General features: G+C 50.9%; 8 protein-coding genes across 8 annotated transcripts; 4 read left to right on the plus strand and 4 right to left on the minus strand.

Annotated features, from left to right (window-relative positions):
* Positions 1–373: 373 nt before the first annotated feature.
* ALTATR162_LOCUS2805 (uncharacterized protein) lies at positions 374–1,312 on the plus strand (the record flags this gene model as incomplete). Its single annotated transcript, XM_043310411.1, has 1 exon — positions 374–1,312. The coding sequence occupies one exon, from the start codon at positions 374–376 to the stop codon at positions 1,310–1,312; it is 939 nt and encodes a 312-aa protein (XP_043166346.1).
* A 392-nt stretch (positions 1,313–1,704) lies between these two features.
* Positions 1,705–2,905, minus strand: ALTATR162_LOCUS2806 (uncharacterized protein; the record flags this gene model as incomplete). Its single annotated transcript, XM_043310412.1, has 3 exons — positions 1,705–2,319; positions 2,368–2,639; positions 2,722–2,905. The coding sequence occupies 3 exons, from the start codon at positions 2,903–2,905 to the stop codon at positions 1,705–1,707; spliced, it is 1,071 nt and encodes a 356-aa protein (XP_043166347.1).
* Positions 2,906–3,337: 432 nt separating this feature from the next.
* Positions 3,338–4,629, minus strand: ALTATR162_LOCUS2807 (uncharacterized protein; the record flags this gene model as incomplete). The annotated part of the gene is made up of 4 exons (XM_043310413.1): positions 3,338–3,461; positions 3,512–4,346; positions 4,397–4,432; positions 4,482–4,629. 4 exons carry the CDS (start codon positions 4,627–4,629, stop codon positions 3,338–3,340), a joined length of 1,143 nt encoding a protein of 380 aa, XP_043166348.1.
* Positions 4,630–5,251: 622 nt separating this feature from the next.
* ALTATR162_LOCUS2808 (uncharacterized protein) lies at positions 5,252–5,947 on the plus strand (the record flags this gene model as incomplete). The annotated part of the gene is made up of 1 exon (XM_043310414.1): positions 5,252–5,947. One exon carries the CDS (start codon positions 5,252–5,254, stop codon positions 5,945–5,947), a length of 696 nt encoding a protein of 231 aa, XP_043166349.1.
* A 4,913-nt stretch (positions 5,948–10,860) lies between these two features.
* Positions 10,861–12,324, minus strand: ALTATR162_LOCUS2809 (uncharacterized protein; the record flags this gene model as incomplete). Its single annotated transcript, XM_043310415.1, has 3 exons — positions 10,861–11,547; positions 11,597–12,252; positions 12,306–12,324. The coding sequence occupies 3 exons, from the start codon at positions 12,322–12,324 to the stop codon at positions 10,861–10,863; spliced, it is 1,362 nt and encodes a 453-aa protein (XP_043166350.1).
* A 1,617-nt stretch (positions 12,325–13,941) lies between these two features.
* ALTATR162_LOCUS2810 (uncharacterized protein) lies at positions 13,942–15,263 on the plus strand (the record flags this gene model as incomplete). Its single annotated transcript, XM_043310416.1, has 2 exons — positions 13,942–14,023; positions 14,071–15,263. The coding sequence occupies 2 exons, from the start codon at positions 13,942–13,944 to the stop codon at positions 15,261–15,263; spliced, it is 1,275 nt and encodes a 424-aa protein (XP_043166351.1).
* Positions 15,264–16,476: 1,213 nt separating this feature from the next.
* Positions 16,477–17,748, minus strand: ALTATR162_LOCUS2811 (uncharacterized protein; the record flags this gene model as incomplete). Its single annotated transcript, XM_043310417.1, has 2 exons — positions 16,477–17,345; positions 17,400–17,748. 2 exons carry the CDS (start codon positions 17,746–17,748, stop codon positions 16,477–16,479), a joined length of 1,218 nt encoding a protein of 405 aa, XP_043166352.1.
* A 974-nt stretch (positions 17,749–18,722) lies between these two features.
* ALTATR162_LOCUS2812 (uncharacterized protein) lies at positions 18,723–19,460 on the plus strand (the record flags this gene model as incomplete). The annotated part of the gene is made up of 1 exon (XM_043310418.1): positions 18,723–19,460. The coding sequence occupies one exon, from the start codon at positions 18,723–18,725 to the stop codon at positions 19,458–19,460; it is 738 nt and encodes a 245-aa protein (XP_043166353.1).
* Between the last annotated feature and the right edge of the window lie 201 nt (positions 19,461–19,661).

The raw sequence follows: 19,661 nt of genomic DNA on the forward strand, positions 1-19,661 counted from the left end.
TCATATCCTCATGCAGGGCGGACCTGGCAGACACGTACAGTAAGACGTGTTTGAATTGACCAACAAGTTCGGCGCAGGCATGTAGGAGTAAGCAGCAAGGCGTTGGAGGTAGTGACGCAAGCTATGCCCAGCCGGATACGACCGCTTACGTGCGTACTCGTGAGGCCAACATATCGATGTCATATACATCATTACCAGATTTTGGACATGCTGAAAGTAGTCATCACGTTATCACATCATTCTCACGTGGTTTCGTGGACCAAGCGTCGCGCCTTCCCCCGCTCCCGTCGCGATTGCCTCATGTGCCATCCTCAGCTCAATTCCCCACATACGTCATTTCCATCCTCCACACACAACCAACCATGCACTCACGATGGCAACCACAGTATTGCCTACTAGCCGCTATTTCGTAACCCAACTCCTCGACTCGCTGTCCTCAGGCCCTGATCCGTCAATTGACCAAGCCACTGTTGTTGACGATGATGCAAACCCGCTGAATAATTTACCCGATGCGACGAGGAAACAGTTGCTTTCACTACAGGTGCTATTTCCGAATGAATTCGTACCGGCGTTGGATTTACTCGATCGGCGGCTTGTGACGAAGTTTATCATTTGTGGGGAGGAACAACTTGCTGCGCCGAAGACGGTCGAGGGAAAGAGAAATGTGATTCAGGAGCAGGATGTACGGATGCAAGATGCAGAGGAGGCATTACAGCACGAAGATACCCAGATGAAGCGTACAAACACGGCAGATGCGCACACACATTCAGATATCACCGACAACTCCAAGTCTTCATATCAAGACAAAGAGAATGACGCAACACACCAGACTACTACTACCACAGCACAAGAAACCTCCACCACCTACAACGACATGCTATACTACGTCCGCTCCGCCCAACAGCGCTCCTCCCGCTTCGCCACCTCCTACGACACAACAGCCTCCTACCAAGTCCGCCTTCAGAGTTGGAATTGCTCCTGTCCTGCTTTCGCTTTCGCTGCTTTTCCCCCCATCTCCTCATCCCCACACTCTTCCCCTCCCCAACAACAGTGTCCACCATACGATTCAGAAAAGGAGGACACAAACAACACATCGAAGAAGCAGAAAAAGGCAAAGGATCAAGATCAGGATGATGATGGAAAGTGGATATTCGGCGGTATGAGTTTGGAACATGGTATGCCACCAGTTTGTAAACACCTCCTAGCATGCGTGTTAGTGGAAATATGTAAAGGTTTATTTGGGAGGTTTGTAGAGGAAAGGAGTGTTGGTGTTGAGGAGGCGGCAGGGTGGGCTGCTGGGTGGGGAGATTGATTTGTCCTTGTTTAATATGAATTTCGTGGTATATGGAAAACTGCAGGTATGATGCGGGGATGGGGAGACTGGGCTGCTGTTTATGATATGATACCTAATTGGCCGCTACAGCATGGCTCGATTAGAGAGAGAAGAGAGAAGGTAGTACGAGGATTGATTGAGAACCTCATATCATGTTTCTTGAGTCATTTCATGTCTATCATGCCATCATGCCGTAACATGCCAGGGTCTTTCTCTATGAAGGAAACCTGCGTCAATGACCATGGTCCCTCCAAAATCGGCTCCGAGTAGTATAATACACATGTCTTTGCCAGTGCGCCTCCACTTCGCAAACACCGCATTACTCAGCCACGCTCTCACTCTCGCTCTCGCTCAAGCGTTCCTCACTGCGCTTATTTCTTCTTCTGCTCCTCCTTACCCTTCTCTTTACCCTTCTCCCCTTCCTTGACCTCACCATTCGTCTTCTCTCCGTCCTTCTTCTCTCCCTCTTTGCCCTCTTCCTTCTTCGCCTCTTTATCCTCCGCCTGCTGCTTATTCTGTATCTTGTTCTCAATCAAGTCGTGGAAGGCGGTAATCGCACGAATCAAACTAGATAGGTAAATGGCCATAAGCTGGTCGTTCGTCTTCACACTCATCGCGCGAGCCAACTCTCCGTTATCACCTGCACCAGCAGCAGAGCCAACACCATTTGTTGCGCCACCAACCGGCGCAGCTTTGGGCGTGGACAGATTGGGGAGCAGGTTGAAGACGTCTTGTAGGTTGCCGAGGATGGCGTGGTTGACCGGGAGGTCTTCGTCGAGGACTTTTTGTAGATATTGGCCAATGTCTCGTAACCGTAGGTGGAGGCCTTGCAGTGACTGGAGTTGTGAGGTGATGCGTGTGGAGAGGGTGCCGACAGCCACGTCGCGGATATCGCGGAGAAGGTGCTCGACTCCAATCTCCTCGGCCTCTTCGGCTTCGATTATTGAGGGCGTGTGAACAAAGGTCTTGGAAGTGGTTGTGCCGTCCTACATGTGTCAGCACAGGCCTGTTATAGTGCCGCGTTGTGTACTTACATCCTTGATCTCCTCTACCGCGAAGTAAGCATCTGTCGGTACGCCCACCTCTTTTGGCTGTACATCGATGATGACGAGTAGCGGATTCGGTGTGTATCGCTTGAACAGCTCATTGACCTCTAGATCCGATGCCCGCAGCTTAGGCCCTGTGTGATACCAGCCGATGAGCTTCTCGCGCGCGTTGACCTTCTTGAACATGTCGTTCATCGATTCGACGTAGTTGTGGTCCAAGAACCATACTGATGGGTCCTTTTCGTCCTCTTCGAATGGTACTATAGGTGTGTCAGCTCGCTGGAGGTCTCTTGGCCTGATGGTTGTCCAGGCGGCAAACTGGAGGATGGAGGGGCTACACACCCGCGAAGCTGTTGGATACTCGCACATTCTTGCCATCGTTTTGTCCAAGGAGTACACCGACTACTCTCCTCTTGGTTCCCTTTGCTTGTCGGCCGTAGTGGTCTGCTGCGGAGAGGAGCACGAGAGGCGCGACGGAGACGTTGCGGGTCACGAGCGACAGCGTCTCGGCTGTAGTGGCGGGCATGTTGGTGATGTGGACTCAGTATCGCCGGGAGTGTTGTTGCGAGGCTGGCGGCGATGTTGGTGGAGTTTGTTGGAGAGGGGCGGCGGTGGTTGTTGTTGATGCGGCTCTGCGGTGTCAATCGAAGCTTTCGGAACTGGAGATGGTGAGAGTGGGTCAGAGCTCGCGCGCTAGTCGTCCAGCTGTGCGTCAGTGAGCGACATGGATGGAATCTCCATTGTTGAGCACATTCAAATACGACAAAGAATACACGTCTATTCAAAACTCGCAGCTATGAGGAAAGCGAATATCTGGTATCTAAACAAGGGATAATGTACACGAAAACTCAAGAATAAGGCATAGAACCACTCCCAGACCAGTCCACTGATCCTAGATCATCCCGTAATGAGGGCAAACATTATCGCATTAGTCCGGCAAGTGCATGATAGTGAAGAATCATAGCGTGGCGGTTGGGAAGTAGTACTGGTCCCACAGGAACTCATAGTCCTCAATGACACCACCAACCATGTCGAGAAGAGGCTTGCCCTTCAATTTTCCGGTGATGCTGTGGATCCAGGCCCTGTCTGTTGTTAGCCATTGATCAAAGCATATTAAAACCACCAGACTTACTTGGTAACGTTCTCGTAGAAAGCACCGCGCATTGCCCACCATCCCAGGGACCAGCCCCGCTTGCGCAACTCTTCCTTCTCCAGTCCAGTCAAGCCTCTCAGACCTCCAGCTAATCGCTCTTGGAAGTCCTTCTTTGCCAGTTGTCTTGCACCGTACTCCATGCTAACACCAATCAGCCATGGTCTCCAGCTCTTCCTGTCGCCGCTGAAGTGTTGCATAGCCAGGGCGTAGACAACCGGTCGGAGAATGTACAATGCTTCAGCTAGCTCGCCTTTTCCGCTCACTCGGTGGAGCAGTGCCTTCGGGGGCTTGATGTCGTCTGCGGTCAGTACCTTGGAAAGGAGGTAGCTCGAGATATCCGACGAGTCCGGTAGGCTCGGCATGGATAAGCCGGTCCTAGGCATTGCCCAGTTCTCTGCCTCGACCGAACGCTCACTCGGTGGTGTATCCATGCCATCGGCCGATGCCGATGACTCCTCCAACGAACTTGGATCGATCTCTCGTTGTGGGAGCGGCGGCGACAACAGTGGTCGCGAGTTGGTCAATCGAAGCAGCAACAACCTGCATACTGCTTTGACAACCTCCAACAACACGACCACGCGCCATCGCACTTTCTCACCCTTCCTCTTCGCTGCCATCTCCCATAGCAGTTCTGTGTACTGTATCATCTGAAGTACTAGCGCGATCCGCTTGTACGTCGGCGAGTTCTGTGTCCAGAACTTTGTATATCGATGATGCGGGGTGAGAGGCTGCCGTCGCGTTCCGGGCATCTGTGCCATGGCTTTGGAGAGGAGAGAATCATGGTATAGGGAGAGTACTTGGACGCCGCTGTGTACTGTTTGTTTGTTAGTCGCGATGGATGCGCGATAGCCGAGCGCGACGTACGGGATTCAGATGCGATCTCAGACTCTCGGAAGCGGCCTATTTGCGATTAGTCAGGCGTCTGCATATACGTGTTGAAATCACATACCGGGTATAATGTATGTGAGTGACCGCAGCGCTGATTCAATCTGCGTCACGGCGCTGCTGTTCTTGGTGATGAAGTCGGAATACATGCCCAGCCACTGCGACGGCATGGACAGCACCTCGCCCGTCTTCTGCGTCGCTTGCTTGTACATGCCTTGCAGTCGCCTCAGCAAGATGCGCCGAGATGGAGCGATTGCGCGGCGTCGATGTGGTGGTGCGGAGGTACGCACGTGTAGATAGGAGTGATGGGCGAGGGTGAAGTCATGGATCCATTATCGCGTGCGCTACTGAGTACCGAGGCAGATGCGGCTCAGCTACCCCGGATGTTCCTCTCCACCTGAGCACTCCTTCACCACTAAACTCTTGTTTTATCTCTTTCCGGTCAGCATCTGTAGTTTCCTGAATGTTTTTGCATCGTTCCTTGAACTAGGGACGCACTCGCAACTTCTCATAGTTAAAAGGGCGTGGTCAAGGGCGCCGTCTGGTCTCAAGGAGGAAGGTCGCTAAACATGTGACTCCGCGTAGGCAGAAAAACGCGTTACAAGTCCACCTACGGCCTCTTCTGGAGTACATTGCCATCCGTCGTATTACAAAGCCAATTTTATCTCCAAATCTTCTTCTGTATTGCCTTCTTCTTTCGACAGCCATCTTCCCGTCTACGTGTGTAAATAAAACCTTACAGGACTTCTGACAGGAGACATTATCAGCAGTGGCACGTCGCTACTTACACCTCGTTCTCAGTACCCATCTAGAAAACCTCTCCAACTTCCAACCATGGTCTTCCAAACCCTAACTCACCTCCCCATCCCCCAGGTCCCCATCAAAGACACCGACAAACCCCTCTTCGCCTCCATCAACGCCTTCGTTCACGAATACATGTCCAAGTATGACAACTCACATGACTACCAACACATTCTCCGCGTCGTCTCCAACACGAATCGAATCCTACAAATTGAACGCCATGGAAACCCTTCAGTCAAGCATGACACAACAGCCCTCTTCCTCTCTGCCCTCCTCCACGACGTAGGCGACCACAAGTACGCAAAACCAGGCGAAGACATTGAGAATCAGATTTCTGACACCCTACTGTCCCATGGCGCGACCCCGGAACTCGCGCAGATAGTCCAGACAATTGTTAAACACGTGTCTTATACACACGAGATCCGGAGTCCCGATGCCGTTGCTGAGGTGCTGGAAAAGCATCCCGAGTTAGCCATTGTGCAGGATGCAGATCGGCTTGATGCTATCGGGGCGGTGGGAATCGCGCGATGTTTCTCGTTTGGGGCAGCGAAGATGCCGGAACAGCCTATGGATAGGGCGGTAAGGCATTTTGAGGAGAAATTATATAAATTGGCGGGAATGATGAAGACTGAGGCTGGGAAGGAGATGGCGGGGAAGAGACACAAGGTATTGGAGGGATTTGCCAGGCAGTGGGGGGAGGAGACAGAGTTGAGTTTTGAGATGGAGTGAGTGAGTATGGCGGTTGGGGTTTGTGATGGGGGAGACTCCAGGGAGGGTGACTTTGGGGAGATATGAGAAGTTTCTATTGTTACAAATAGAGACTTTAGGGATGTTTCGACATCAGACGGCGGTTACGAAAGAGGCCGGATTGGAGTTGTTTGTTGGATTTCGCTCATGACTGGGTCTCATCTGAGGGTACAACATCCGGTGTCACAACAGCACGGGTACGAAAGCCGAACTTCGTCGATACGATAGACTATGTTTGTTTACCAGTCTTGATAGCGTGGATGGTGTGGATATGATGTGGGGATTGAGACGAGGAGAGCATTGAGCCCGTGGACTATGATCACTTCTATCCAACTGATCTACTGGTATCTCGTCGTAGTGTGTTTTGTCCAGGTCGTATCTAAGTGCAATCTCTAATGAAACGAGAGGGTAGGAACAACATCCAACTGGACGGCGTTCTTCACCGATGAGAGTACACGGGCCGAATAATCTTGCGTTCGGTCTATGTATAAGCCACAAGTCACATACGACGCAGCGAGTAAATCCTTTCCGCTTCATCTCCGGCTGCTTTGTGGGTTCGCCTTGGTGCTAGTAACGATGTAGCGCGGCGTTGTCAATGTGTAGGCTGGGGCTCGGAGTTGACGAACATGTCATGTAAAGAGAAGCCCGCGGCACTATAAACAATGATGGTGTTGTTGGTGTCTCGTAGATCAGGGTCTCCGGGAAAAGATCCCAGCCAATGGCAGGCGCGGAACGTCCATTCATAAGCTTATTCACCTCTCCTCGAAGCATGTGTGCCTGTGTTCCAGACCATCCTAATGTCTGTCGCACACTCCATCCGCCGTACGCTTGTCAACTATGGGCGGGTGTATGAGGATGGCATTTTAGCGCAACCACTTCCTTATCTGTAGCATACCTCCGTCAAATTCATGTCCGACAGACGCCAGTAATCCACCAACGCACATTCCATCCTAACATGGGAATCTGGAATGCCCGGAGTAGGTAGTCCGCCAGAGCCATGTTCATATTATCAACAAAACACGATCGGGATCTCGCGGAGACGGCACGAGACCCCTTGGACAGTGGGGACAAATGTAGATTCTGCCGATGTAGATTCAGCCACAAAAACCTCGATGCGGCTAATTCGGGTCAATGCCATGCTTAAGAAACTGCAGGTGAACCGTTAGTATAGCAACATGTGGAACGACCATCTGGCATCTGTTACGCCATCGGAGTCTGTTGATCGTGTGGGTTTCCCATTCGTCGGCAGGAATTCTCATCCCGTGCCGTCTCCCATTACGGGCATTGAGCATACTGCGAAAGAAAGCCATCATGTACAAGCAATGCTAGATTGGTAGCGAGATTGCTATGCGGAGGATGCTGCCAAGGTACAATAACCATGACAAAGATTTATGACGCGCAATGACAATTGTTCGGGTCGTTTCTTCCAATAAAGCACAGCCCCGAAGAGAATGCGCGAAGCAAAAGACGAAGTCGGGTCTCGAACCGGCTGCTGGTCTCTGATTGGCGGGGCACAACTTGCCGCCATCCAATGAAAATCGACATTCTCCAGAGCCGGTCTTTCCAACATCGATATTTCAGAATCCCATGTTAAAAGATTGATGCGCACCTGAAGCCAATAAATGTCCATACCCACATTCTCCGTCTTTTCCCGATTTTTTGTATAACCAACAACCTTGAATACCCAACTCTTTTTTGTTCTGAAGAAAAGTTATGGCCATGCGTCCCCTACGACCACTCCTCCCCTCCGCTACTCGTCAACGCAACGACCCACTCGCTCCCCAACCCCGTGACCGCATCCCCTCTGCTTGCGACAAATGCCGTGCCCGGAAAATAAAATGCAACGGCGAAAGACCCATATGTTCTGAATGCAACAGGCGCTCAACAACCTGCCACTACGCCACGCAATCAACAGAAACGCAAAACCAGGCCCTAAAACGCAAATTCAAACTTCTACAAGCCGAGAACGAAGTCTACGCCGAATTCCTCAACTTGATCAGGACTTGTTCAGATAGTGAAAGCTGGGAGTTGATGAGGAGGGTTAAGATGGGGGGTAGGGTCGAGGATGTGTTGAGGGGGGCTAGAGAGGCGGAGTTGCTCGTTCAGTTGAATCCAAATGCAAGACCGGAAGAGGGTAGAGTACAGTATACGTTGCCAAGTTTGGCAAGTATGGTGCTGAATGGGTGTATATTTATGCCTGATACTCGTTACTTCGCTGCGCCGACATTGTGCCAGAAGGAGTGTGATCGCGCCAACGGTTCTTCGCCGAGTTATCCGACGACTCAGTTTTCGAGCCCACCCGCGTAGTCGTGGGTGGTTCCCATTTGGGTTGAAAGTCTTCCAAACGAGGTGGAAATCTAGCCCAGCTTTCCTGGCTGAGGAGGCTGTGCCGTCACGATCAGGTCACTCGAGCTGGAGTTGTCAAAAGCGATTGCTCCGTTGGCCCTGTCGCGGAGTGATGGAAAGCCGCGCGCTCCGTAAGTCTTGCGGTCTCTACCTTTGGATTGACTAACGTTTTCAGTGAGCTCACAACAAGTACTAATAGCCCAGTGTGCGTACACTAAAGGTACTGGCCGGATAGCGATGTCGCAGTCCATCTGACCAACCTTGGCTTCAGTACTTGGCGGAAGCATACATCATCGTCTGCCCTATCAGACTGCTAACGTGAGTCACCGCGTGTACCTTTCGGATATGTTTCGGCAGTCCTTTAAGAGATCGGCAACGAAGAGGGTATGGAAGTAAGCGGACACTTACCTAGTGCGTTATAGGGTCATCATGACGTGCGGCTTGGCATCACGTTGACCTGCCTTCACCTTCAGTGAGTACTCTCGCTACACGGACGGTTTTGCGTTCTCTATACTCTCGCAAGTTTATTGTCTACACCTTCGCCAAAATTAGAGCAAACAAATCTAATTCGCAAGCGAACTTACTCGACCGTTTCCGCGCGCCTTCCCCCTAACGGTCGTTTGCCAACACCATGCCGAACGCATCCGAGGATCTCGGTGGATACCTGGTGCGATGTGCAAAGTAATTAGAAGACCGTATCGCGCCGCACTGCCCGGGTGCAATCACTCCTGTCCCGAAAGATTCGAAAGTATCTGACGAGGCCAAGAGAGCTCCCAAAGTCAAGAGTGCCACCAAGGCCAAAAGAACAATCTAGGCCAAAGCAACCAAGAAATTGACTATCCGTCCTTTCACCCGCCTACCTAATGAGTTCTGCGCCAGAATATGGGCTTTCGTACTACACGATCAAATAGATCAATTACCGCCGGCTAGATATGATATCATCTATGGCAGCAACACCATCCACATTCATGCACACAGAGGAAAAGATGACTTCAACGTTCAGTCAACTCGCGGCTACCTCGGTTTGGTCTTTGTCAACCGCGAAGCCCGCTACGAAACCGCCAGAGTTGACGGAAGCGCATAATATTCACTGGGCGTTGGCGCTTCTGGGGTCTATGTAAATTATGACAAAGAGGTTGTCTACCTCCGTCCATGCTGCAGAAGCTCAAGGCTTGAGGGCAATCCCCTTCATCAAAAAGCGGAGAGGATGGGATGCACCTACGACTGGAAGACCATACAGGGTTGTCCCTCTCAATACAGGCGCTGATGTAGGCGCAAAAGGCCTGGCACTGTGGCCTCACCCTACAAGATGTGTCTCCGGTTTGGTGAGAGTGGTGGAAAACAGCACGTTTAGAGACTCAGCAGAGGAAAAGCGAAAATGATCACTAACACTGCTGTTTGAAGGATAAAAGCATAAATATGTCCTCATTAATTGCCAATGTCAAGGCGAAGACGGCGATTTAGCTTCGAGAAAGCATGTAACTATATACGCATTACCAAGAACGAGTTTACAGAACTTCGATGATTGGAGCAAAGCCTCCTGATTTGCGCTCATCATCGTACTTCAACTTCCATTCAAGAGCTACGCATTAAAATGACACTACTCAACTAACTCTAAAGTCTTCACGTTCTACCCGCTCATCTTCCTCAAAACTCTTCAATACAAATCTCCACGTTAATCACACATTCTGACAATTTCAAACCACAACGTTGAGCAGTATACCCCTATCTCACAGTCTGCTAGCGAAACGGCTGAAAACTATCACACAACACAACATCATCGTATTGCATTTGCCAAACGAGCAATCGTCAATATACCCACCTTTCGTGAGAACCGTCTCACATACTACTTAGCCTACCAAGAGTCCTCCAACTCATTCATAGGCACTTTCACAACCCTCCCATCCGGTGCCAAAACTGCTAGTATCATCATTCCGTTTGTCTTTTTATCGAACCAAGCTGATTTTTCGCGTACGGTCAAATGATTCCAGATCTTCTCTTTGGAAGTAGGAGGTTGTGTTTCGGAGTGGTTAGAGCGCTCAGCGCGGCTTAATTTCAGTGGCGGTGATGATGGATCAGCCACCGTGAAAGGTTTGTCGAGGGCCACTTCGGAGAGAGGGGTTAAGGGTCCTCGAGACATGTTCTAGGTGGAGAGAACATATAGGTTGCTAAGTCAAAACGAGGACATTCAGTGCCGTTAGGCGGTTGAGGAGAAAGAGTTGTTTTAGAGGTGAAGAAATTATCAGAAGTCACAATGTTGCAAGACAAAGGCAGTGTTGGTTTTGCTTTGAGCCTAGTACTGTGGCAGCCCAATGAAGAAGCAAAGACAAAGACAACAAATGATGAGACACACGAATCTCAAACGTATACACGATGGAGAGGTTCTGGATCGAGTGTTGAATAACGCATCTTGATTGCATTGATATTCGCATTAATAGTAGGATCTACAGCTTTGTATATTGCTGCACGGGGTATAAATGATTTAAAAGGAAAACGTAAACTTTTGGTGGTCGTAGCACCGTATCTACAAAACAAGCATCAGTCGACGCTCAAGCACCCTTCTCTTGCTTCTTGAACAAGAAGCGCATTGCTTTGATGCGCTCTTTAATCGTCTTCGACTGCGTGACTTCATAGAGAGGCTTGTGTTCCTCGAAGATATCGTGCTCACTTTCGTAATCGACGTGTACGTAGGCTCGCTCAACATCGGCAAGACCCTCGAGCTTCCTCTGCAGAGTCTGCGAGACGTCGTGGGTGACCTTTAGCGGCAGACCCTCGTCCATGACAATGTCCACCTCCACGTAGTAGTTTTGTCCAGCATGGTATGCGCGGCAAGTGTCGACCTTCTGGATCCTGTCGTCGTGTGTGACGACAAGGTAGATCAACTTGCTGATGTAGTCTTTTGGTGCTGATTTGCCCACCAGTAGCCAGACATGGTCGAACGCATTGGCAGCCCAAGAGACAAGAATCAAGAGACCGATCAGGATAGCACCGATAGGGTCGACATACCAGACGACCCTGCTACCGACGATAGACATGGCAAGACCGAAGGCGTTGACGACAATATCATTACGATGGTCGATGAAGAAGACATGAACAGCAGGGTAGCGTCGGTAGATGTAGCAGTAGATGCACAAAGACCCTTTGCAGAAGATGGCTGTTGCGACGAACGCGATGGGGATGATGTGAAGTTCCTCGGATTCTGTCGCACCACCAGCCAAGGCACGCCCAGATTCGATCTTATTACAAGTTAGTAGCTGAGCTAGTCACACAAGATGGAGCACTCACGATAAGTTGGATGGCGACTGTGGTCATCAAGCAGCAGAACATGATGATACCAATCGTCTCGATGCGAGTTCGTCCAACGGGGTACTTGTACACGCTTGGCCGTGCTGCCATGCGAGATGTGATGAGCATCACCACCGAAGAGACCAAGTCCATGAAAGCGTCCGCAGCTGTCGCAAACAGCGACAGCGAACCTGTGGAGATTGCGGCATACATCTGAATGACGAACAAACAGAAGTTGACCACGAACGAAGCGTTCACTGCGAAGCGGACTTTGGGTCCATTCTCGAGCTGATCGAGAGCAGCTAACCGCTCTTCATCACCGCTTTGGAGGAACTGGTCGATCAAGGCATTTTGTCTTGTGTAGAACTTCTTCATGCGTCTGGGCTTGGCGAGTGGATGGTCTGCCTTCATCTGTTTCTGGGTAACATCGTCTCGGCGATGTTTACCAAGATCGAGTGGGTCGCTGTTGACGACGATAGTGACATCGTCCTTGGCCTCCCGAGACGATGCATTGTCTACAGATGACAGCCGTTCAATGACATCTGTCCTATGCTCGGCGCCGATATTGGCCTGGTTTGACGATGCTGTAGGGCCGACGATCTCTCGAGCGCTTGTTTGCTCAGCAGCTTGGCCTAGTGATGGGCCATTAGGTGAAGCTAATCGGATTGTCAGACAAGAGAACCACGGCTTTGGGTTGCCTGAGACATACTGTGAGGTTCGGAAGACATGGTGTCCGGATAATGAGCTGAGAGACGCGTATGTGTGTGTATGGGCGGTCTCTAGGATCTTCTGGTGTGAGGGGAGTTACGAAGTGGGTGATATATGCCTCAGCGCTGGGCAAGCAATGTAATAAAGCACCTCTGCGAACGCCACCCGCGGCGTTTTTCCCGCTCTCCGCCGCACGAGTTCCTTTCTTCGAACCCTGAAGTCATAGTGAAATGGCCAGATCATTTGTGCGGTGCCAGATTGTGTGAATGCTGCACGTTGGTGCAGGTGTAGGAATGCTGGGCACGGAGCATGAAACTCGCTAAGCCTTCTTAACGCCTCGCTACTATATCTTGGGTTAGTCATAATAACTAATTGGGAAGGGCTCGACGAGCTTGGCCTGATCTTGATACCTTAAATGGCTTGGCTCTCTGCATGCGCGGAGGCGTGGTAGATATGTATGCGTGAGCGTTGTGGATGTACTAGCGCGCGATCTAAACTGACCGGAACCTTTCTGGTGCTAAGACGCGCAAAAAGCTTGTCTAGAGAAGAACGATTTCCCCGCATATATTTTGGTTGAAGATGTGGGTTTGATGAAGCTGTTGATGTGGCGGACCGATGACTCGGCCACATCGCAAGTTCTCCAGGGCCGACTATTCTTTCCCTTACACTCTACGGCTAAAATCGTCACACATTTAACAGGAATAGCGCCCAACGCAGTGATCGTCACGGAAGGATTGCGTCGGCTGCATGTGTGGGTCCATAGCGAATGCCATCTATATCCCCACGAAGCTTTCTTTTACGTCTCTCCAGGTTTCAAGACTCACAACGTCGGACGATGCCAAGCTTCTCCTCTACGACACGAAACTAAGCCGAGCTTGGCCCATACACGTCAACGCAATCGCGAAACGTTCCATTGGCCAACTAAATTAGTATGCTGAGCCACTTCGAACCTCATCTGCACCAGATGGTTGCAGTCAAGCCTCACCCCTAATGCTTCGCACCTCCACACTTCGTCAGCTGTCCCACCCGTTGCCCACTCGCTGTCCCACTTGACGGAAACGAGACTTCAGCCGCATCACATCCCCATCCTCTCGCAGATCCACCGTGCCTGCCAAGCATCTACGCGCATGACAGCCGTCTCCAATGAGCTTCGTAGTCTCGGCGAACAGCAATTCCAATTCCAGCCTTGTTGCCTCACAGCAATGCTTCTTTTGTCTTCGGCGCAAGGCTGGCTGGTCCTGGCACCGTCTGAACCTCCGCGTTTGCTGCGTGAAGCACCTATCAGTGGTGGCGGCATCTGAGGCACAGGCCACTGTATGGAGGTCCCACTATCGACTTCAGGTGTTCTGAAGACGTGCTGATCAGCATGATGCGGTTAGTGTCTCTTATCCTACCGGCCCTCAAAGCAATACATAGTCTGCAATGCCGAGCCTGTTGCCCTATACCTCCAACATCAGTGCTGTGCATTTCGCGTTGCTGTTACTCTTTGAGAGAGTGTGTTGAGTTTCTTTCTTTCCTCTTTTCACTTCTTCGTCTCTTTCTTCTTGTTCATCGTCGCCGGCGACGGGACTGCTGGCAAGTCTGGGATCACTCCGCATATCCCTTGAACTAAACATACACCCTATTTAATATTCACGATGGCCGATATGGAGAAACCGCAGTGTGGTAGTGAGGCAGATGCTGCCGCTTACGACTTTCCTCTGCACGTTGCTGCAGTTTGTAAGTACAATCAAAGGGATAGCGGTACACCACTAACATTGTCTTAGTCATTGTGTTCACTGCTTCCATCTTCGGTGCTGGTTTCCCTGTGGTGGCGAAGAAGGTCAAGTGGATGAAGATCCCACCGAAGGTCTTCTTTTTCTGCAAGCACTTTGGTACTGGTGTCTTGATTGCTACTGCTTTTGTCCATCTGCTGCCGACCGCCTTTGCTTCGCTCAACGACCCATGTTTACCAGATCTCTTCACTGAGAAGTACCCTGCTCTACCAGGTGTCATTATGATGGGTTCGCTCTTCATTCTATTCGTGATCGAGATGTGGCTTCATGCAAAGACCGGTGGTCACAGCCATGGTGGTGCGACGGGTGAGGCGTTCAACGGCGCACAACACTCCACCACTGGCATTCAGGCTCAATTCAACAACCCCATTCGGCGCGTGGAAAGTTACGATTCGCAAAAGACGATGCTGGCTATGCGAGACGAGAAGCGAGGATGGGTCCAGGAGTCAACATACCCCGTCGACAACTTCCCATTCCCCAAGAGCGAAAGCGACGAGCTTGAGGCCAAGTCCGAGATGCCACCATGGTTTATCGTCTTCTACGAACAATACGTACGCCAGCGCGATGAGATGCTTGCCACGATCAACCGCGCCATGCCTGCTCTTCCCAACTACCAACAGCAGCAGGCCCCCCAAGCGCCGCAGGAAAATTCATACTTCGACGATGATGTCGAGCAGGCCGTTGACCCCCTCGTCCTCAAGAAGCAGTCCATGCAGATTACGCTCATCGAGGGTGGTATCCTGTTCCACTCCGTCTTCGTCGGTATGACCATCTCCATCACAGCAGAGGGCTTCATCATCCTTCTTATCGCCATCGTCTTTCATCAAATGTTCGAGGGTCTCGGTCTCGGCACGCGTATCGCGGATGTTCCTTACCCCAAGAACAGCTGGAAGCCCTGGGCACTCGTTGTCGCTTTCGGTACCACCGCGCCCATTGGCCAGGCTATCGGACTCTTCACTCGTGGATCTTACGACCCGAACTCGGCATTTGGACTCATCATCGTCGGAGTGTTCAACGCGATTTCCTCTGGTCTTCTAATCTACGCTGCGCTCGTCGATCTGTTAGCCGAGGACTTCCTTTCCGAAGAGGCTTCGCACACAATGACTGGCAAGACCAAGACCACTGCATTCATCTACGTCCTCATGGGCGCAGCTGGTATGTCCATTGTCGGAGCCTTCGCCTAAGCGCGCAATATTCTGGGTTCTACCACAGCGATCTCCAGCGTCGTCGAATTCCACTACACGATGCGCGACGCTTTTTCCTTCATGTCTAGACAAGGTCTGCCACGACAACCCTGGTAGAATGATCAACTGTACGAGTATGGGAAACACAACTAGGCCTTATCATGTTATATGACGGCACATGTTAAACTGAAACAACAATCTTCTTAAAATGGGGCAGCCATTCATTCTTTACGTGGTCATCTCTTCTTTTAGTGCATAATGTCATGTTCATTCGTTGCCTATCATCATCATGTCTCAAACCTCACTATATACCTGTGTCTAAACATTCATGTATTGCTAGACTGTAGACATCACGAAGCCACGATTTTAACTTAGGCGCCAAGCTGTTCGGTGACTTGCGAGCATGTGATCTATCATGATTTGGCTCCTAGCACAATCACAAGTATGCTTTCATAATGGCATCCTCATGTGCTCATCGCAACTATCCCATGCCTGACTCCATCAGAAAGTCTAAATCTCACGACCCATAGCCCGGTGGGTTCGAAAGGCTGTATGTGGCCCGCAACGGGCTGTAGAGGCAGAGATTCCTTTCGAAATCCAGTAATCCAGCAGAGGTTCGCCTCTAGCTTCCAAAAGCAAAAGTCGGCGCTACTCTTGTTGTGCCCTACCGTCATTGCGGGCTATCGCTTTATATGCAATCTTACCGGCTACTGTGGATGTATAGTTACCGATGGAAATGGACTTGCCGACACTGCGATAAGTGACTCGCGACCGGATGCCAACGCGGCCGGAAGATCTTATGTCACGGGATTGTAAATGTTGTCGCTCGCCCACAATGCGGTTGTGGCTTGGCTGTGTTAAGACGTCGCGGTTAGGTGTGAACAGGCTTGGGTAAGCGTCCTTTCGGGTGAGTTTCCTCGAGTCACTTATGCTTGGCTAGATGTGATATGAGAGGATGTGCGTTTCGATGGGTGCTTGTGTTGACGACGCTTGAGACAGGGGGGTGAAACGCGTTTCGGGGTCACATTGCAGGGTGAGACAAGATGACGCGAATTAGTCAGTTTGAGTTTGCACGAGGGGTGAGTGAACTTTGCGATATACAGAATATGTATTCAAGAAAGCTGTGCTAAATGTGTTAAGAGAAGACCAAAGATTGAACCGCTAGGGAGCAGGATGAACGCCAAGAAATGCCACAATTCAACATCGCAACCGCTCAAACCAAGTTTCCCCGAGCATCCTGTTCCCTTTCAATCGCCTCAAACAAACTCTTGAAGTTCCCCGCGCCAAATCCATCAAAGTTGTTCCTCTGGATAATCTCAATAAATACCGTCGGTCGGTCCATCAAATGCTTTGTGAAGAGCTGCAGCAGATAACCTCCCTCATCAAAGTCAATAAGAATGTCCAAACTCTTGAGTACCTCAAAGTCCTCGTTGAGCTTGAGTCCAGATTTCTTGAGCCGCAGCTTCATAGAGTCGTAGTATGTCTCGGGCACTTTGATGAATTCCACGCCACGAGCTTTCAGGTTGGTAATATCGCGGACGATGTTGTCAGTTCGTAACGCAATATGCTGGACACCGGGACCTCCATAGAAATCGACGTATTCTTCGATTTGGCTTTGCTTCTTGCCCTTGGCCGGCTCGTTGATTGGCATCTTGACCACATCATTCGGCGAACTCATGACGATACTCTTGAGCGCCGAGTACTCGGTACAAATGTCCTTGTCGTCGACACTCCAGAAGCGGTGGAAACCAAGCACCTTTTCGTAGTATTCGCATGCGTTTTCCATCTCGTCCCAGTCTTGGTTGCCGACGCAGTGGTCGATTGCTTCGAGTTTGACTTGGGGAAGGAACTTTTGGAGTGGGTCCGCAGATGTGGATTCGGGCCGGTAGCCGGGTAGGAAGATGCCGCCATAGTTGTTCTTCTGGATGAGGGTGTGGGTTGTGTCGCCGTATGTGCGGATGGTGGCGAGGCGCACTGAGCCATAGGTGTCGGAGATGTCGTGTGGTGCGGAGATGGTGACTGCGCCTGACGAGACGGCGGCAGAGTATATGGCATCTACGTTGTCGACTTCAAAAGCGACATCTTGGGATCTAGTCAGTAATGGTCGCTATGGTTGCAGGGAGTGCTATCGCTTACCTTTGACGGCATCACCGTGACGCTCTTGATGCTCATGAATTTCCCGTAGCAGCTGCTCATCCTCTTTGCTGAATCTCGAGCCCTGCTCTAGACACCTCAAAGGTGACGTGAGGATGAAAGTTACGTTGCCGTTCCGTACGACGTGGGAGGCGGTGGTTCTTGATCCAGTCTCTAGACCACGGTATGCGACACGCTCGAACCCCATACGCGATACGTAGAACGAAGCTGCCTGTTTGGCGTTTCCAACATACCAGTGTACATGGTGGTAGCCTTGGTATGCAGCGACGTCTGAAGGGGAAGCGGCGGATGGCCGTGGTGACGAAGGTGGAGAGATAGCAGCGGGGGCCATGATAAGACAGTTGATACCTCAACAACGATATGTACGTGAGTAGACAAGTAGAAACGAAGGTACTCGGATGTTTGCTTATCAGATACTAAAGCAGTGCTGTGGAAAGCTGTGAACTCAACACTAGGCACCGATGCGCAGCCATTCTTTATCTTCTACCACTCAGCATCCACTTCCCTTCTCGAACCGACACCCGAAGTCTCTTGCTTGTAATTACCATATTCAATCCTGGTAGCGTCATCAAGTTGGTTATGCCGAGCTCACGTGCAGTGGCCGTCAGAAGAAAGGAAGGGTACTTGTCCGCCGCTTTCCGCCAATGAATTTTCCGCCTGCATCCGCCGTGGATGCTATGCGTCGAAGCCGCGTAGCTGTAGTAAGCTCTCAACAAGCGATGTGCAATGGATTAAGATCATGATACCTGTGACTATTCGCGCACACTTTGGGCACGAGGTCGTGTGGTTATGACGCCGTGTGTAGAGTGTTGGTCGCCGCGTTGTTACGCGTTCGCGGGTCAACCGGCGATTCCCTGGCGAGGCTGCGTTCCGTCACAGTGAACTCAGAGCTGTGCGACTGCATCGTCGTCAGTTGCAATCTGATCACGGCCATGTCGGCATAATGCCCCTGGGCAGCTCCACAACATCGATTTTTACAATAATCCCATAAGTCACGGATGCTTGAATGATCGTTGGCGCGATGTTCGCGGTCATGGCGCGTAGACCGAGACCCCGAACAGCCTTGCGCTAACCGCCCATATCACCATACCTACACTTTGCCGTGGAAACCCGCCTAAGCCGAGTGAACGAACGTGACCTGCACATGTTGAAAAGATCGAACTAAATGGTAAGGTAGACTTACACATGCATTATTTCTCAACCAATACCAAAAACCTAACATCAAGTTCAACTCACCTTCCATCTTCAATCTTCGACCTCACAAATTACCACCTCCAGCATCAAATTCTTTGAACAACAACGACCATGGCAGTCTGTCTCCCCAATACAAACCTATCAGCAAACGACGCACGCATCCTTAACGCGCTCTTCGACCCAGAAACCCTCCCCTCATCTGTCGCCCAACAAAAAGACACTTCATCGTCAATAGACCCATCACTACCCGCCCACCCCAGCATACCCGGCCCACAAATCACATCGCTCGAGCGCCAACAAAGCGAAATCATAAGCCGCATATCCAGCACCTCAAGCATCTCCGAGATAGATGCTGCGATCGCGGAATTAAATGGGGTGATAGAACAGTACCCGGAGTATGCGGGAGCGTGGGTAAACCGCGCTATGGTGCGGCGGATGAAGATGGAAATTGCGTTGGAGGAGGGAAAGAACATCTTCACAACAGCGACCGAGACATCAGAACCAGATATCGAAACAGTATTCTCGGATCTTGCGCAAGCGATTCAACTTTCCCTGCCACCGCCATCAGCCTCGTCTGCTTCACAGCCCGTCTCCGCCCACGCCGCAAAGGTCCTACGAACAGCTTGTTCACACCGCGCGTACCTCTACCTCAAGACAGTGGAGTTAGAGACGCGGCTTCATGGTTTGACGAGATCGGAATTGGAAGAATCAGCAAGTAAAGATTTCGCCGTTGCGGCGCGGTATGGAGATGAGGTGGCGAGGGAGATGAGCGTCAGGACGAATCCGTACAAGAAGATGTGTGGAGTGATTGTTAGGGATGCATTGAGGGAAGAGATGGGGATGAGCTAGTGTCTCGAGTTGACTGGAATGCGAGGTTCGACTTTCTGTACATGAACATACCAAATTTTGAATGTAAGACTAGGTGACAGTGATAAAGTCACGATGCCAGTGATTTGAGTAATATTAACACCATCGTACCGCATCAAATACATCTAATCGTACCCTCATATCTTCGTCTCAATAAAGGAGTGAGAAGACACCGCAGTCAAG

Source organism: Alternaria atra (assembly GCF_907166805.1).
Source record: "Alternaria atra isolate CS162 genome assembly, contig: 22, whole genome shotgun sequence".
In the NCBI taxonomy this organism is placed as follows: domain Eukaryota; kingdom Fungi; phylum Ascomycota; class Dothideomycetes; order Pleosporales; family Pleosporaceae; genus Alternaria; species Alternaria atra.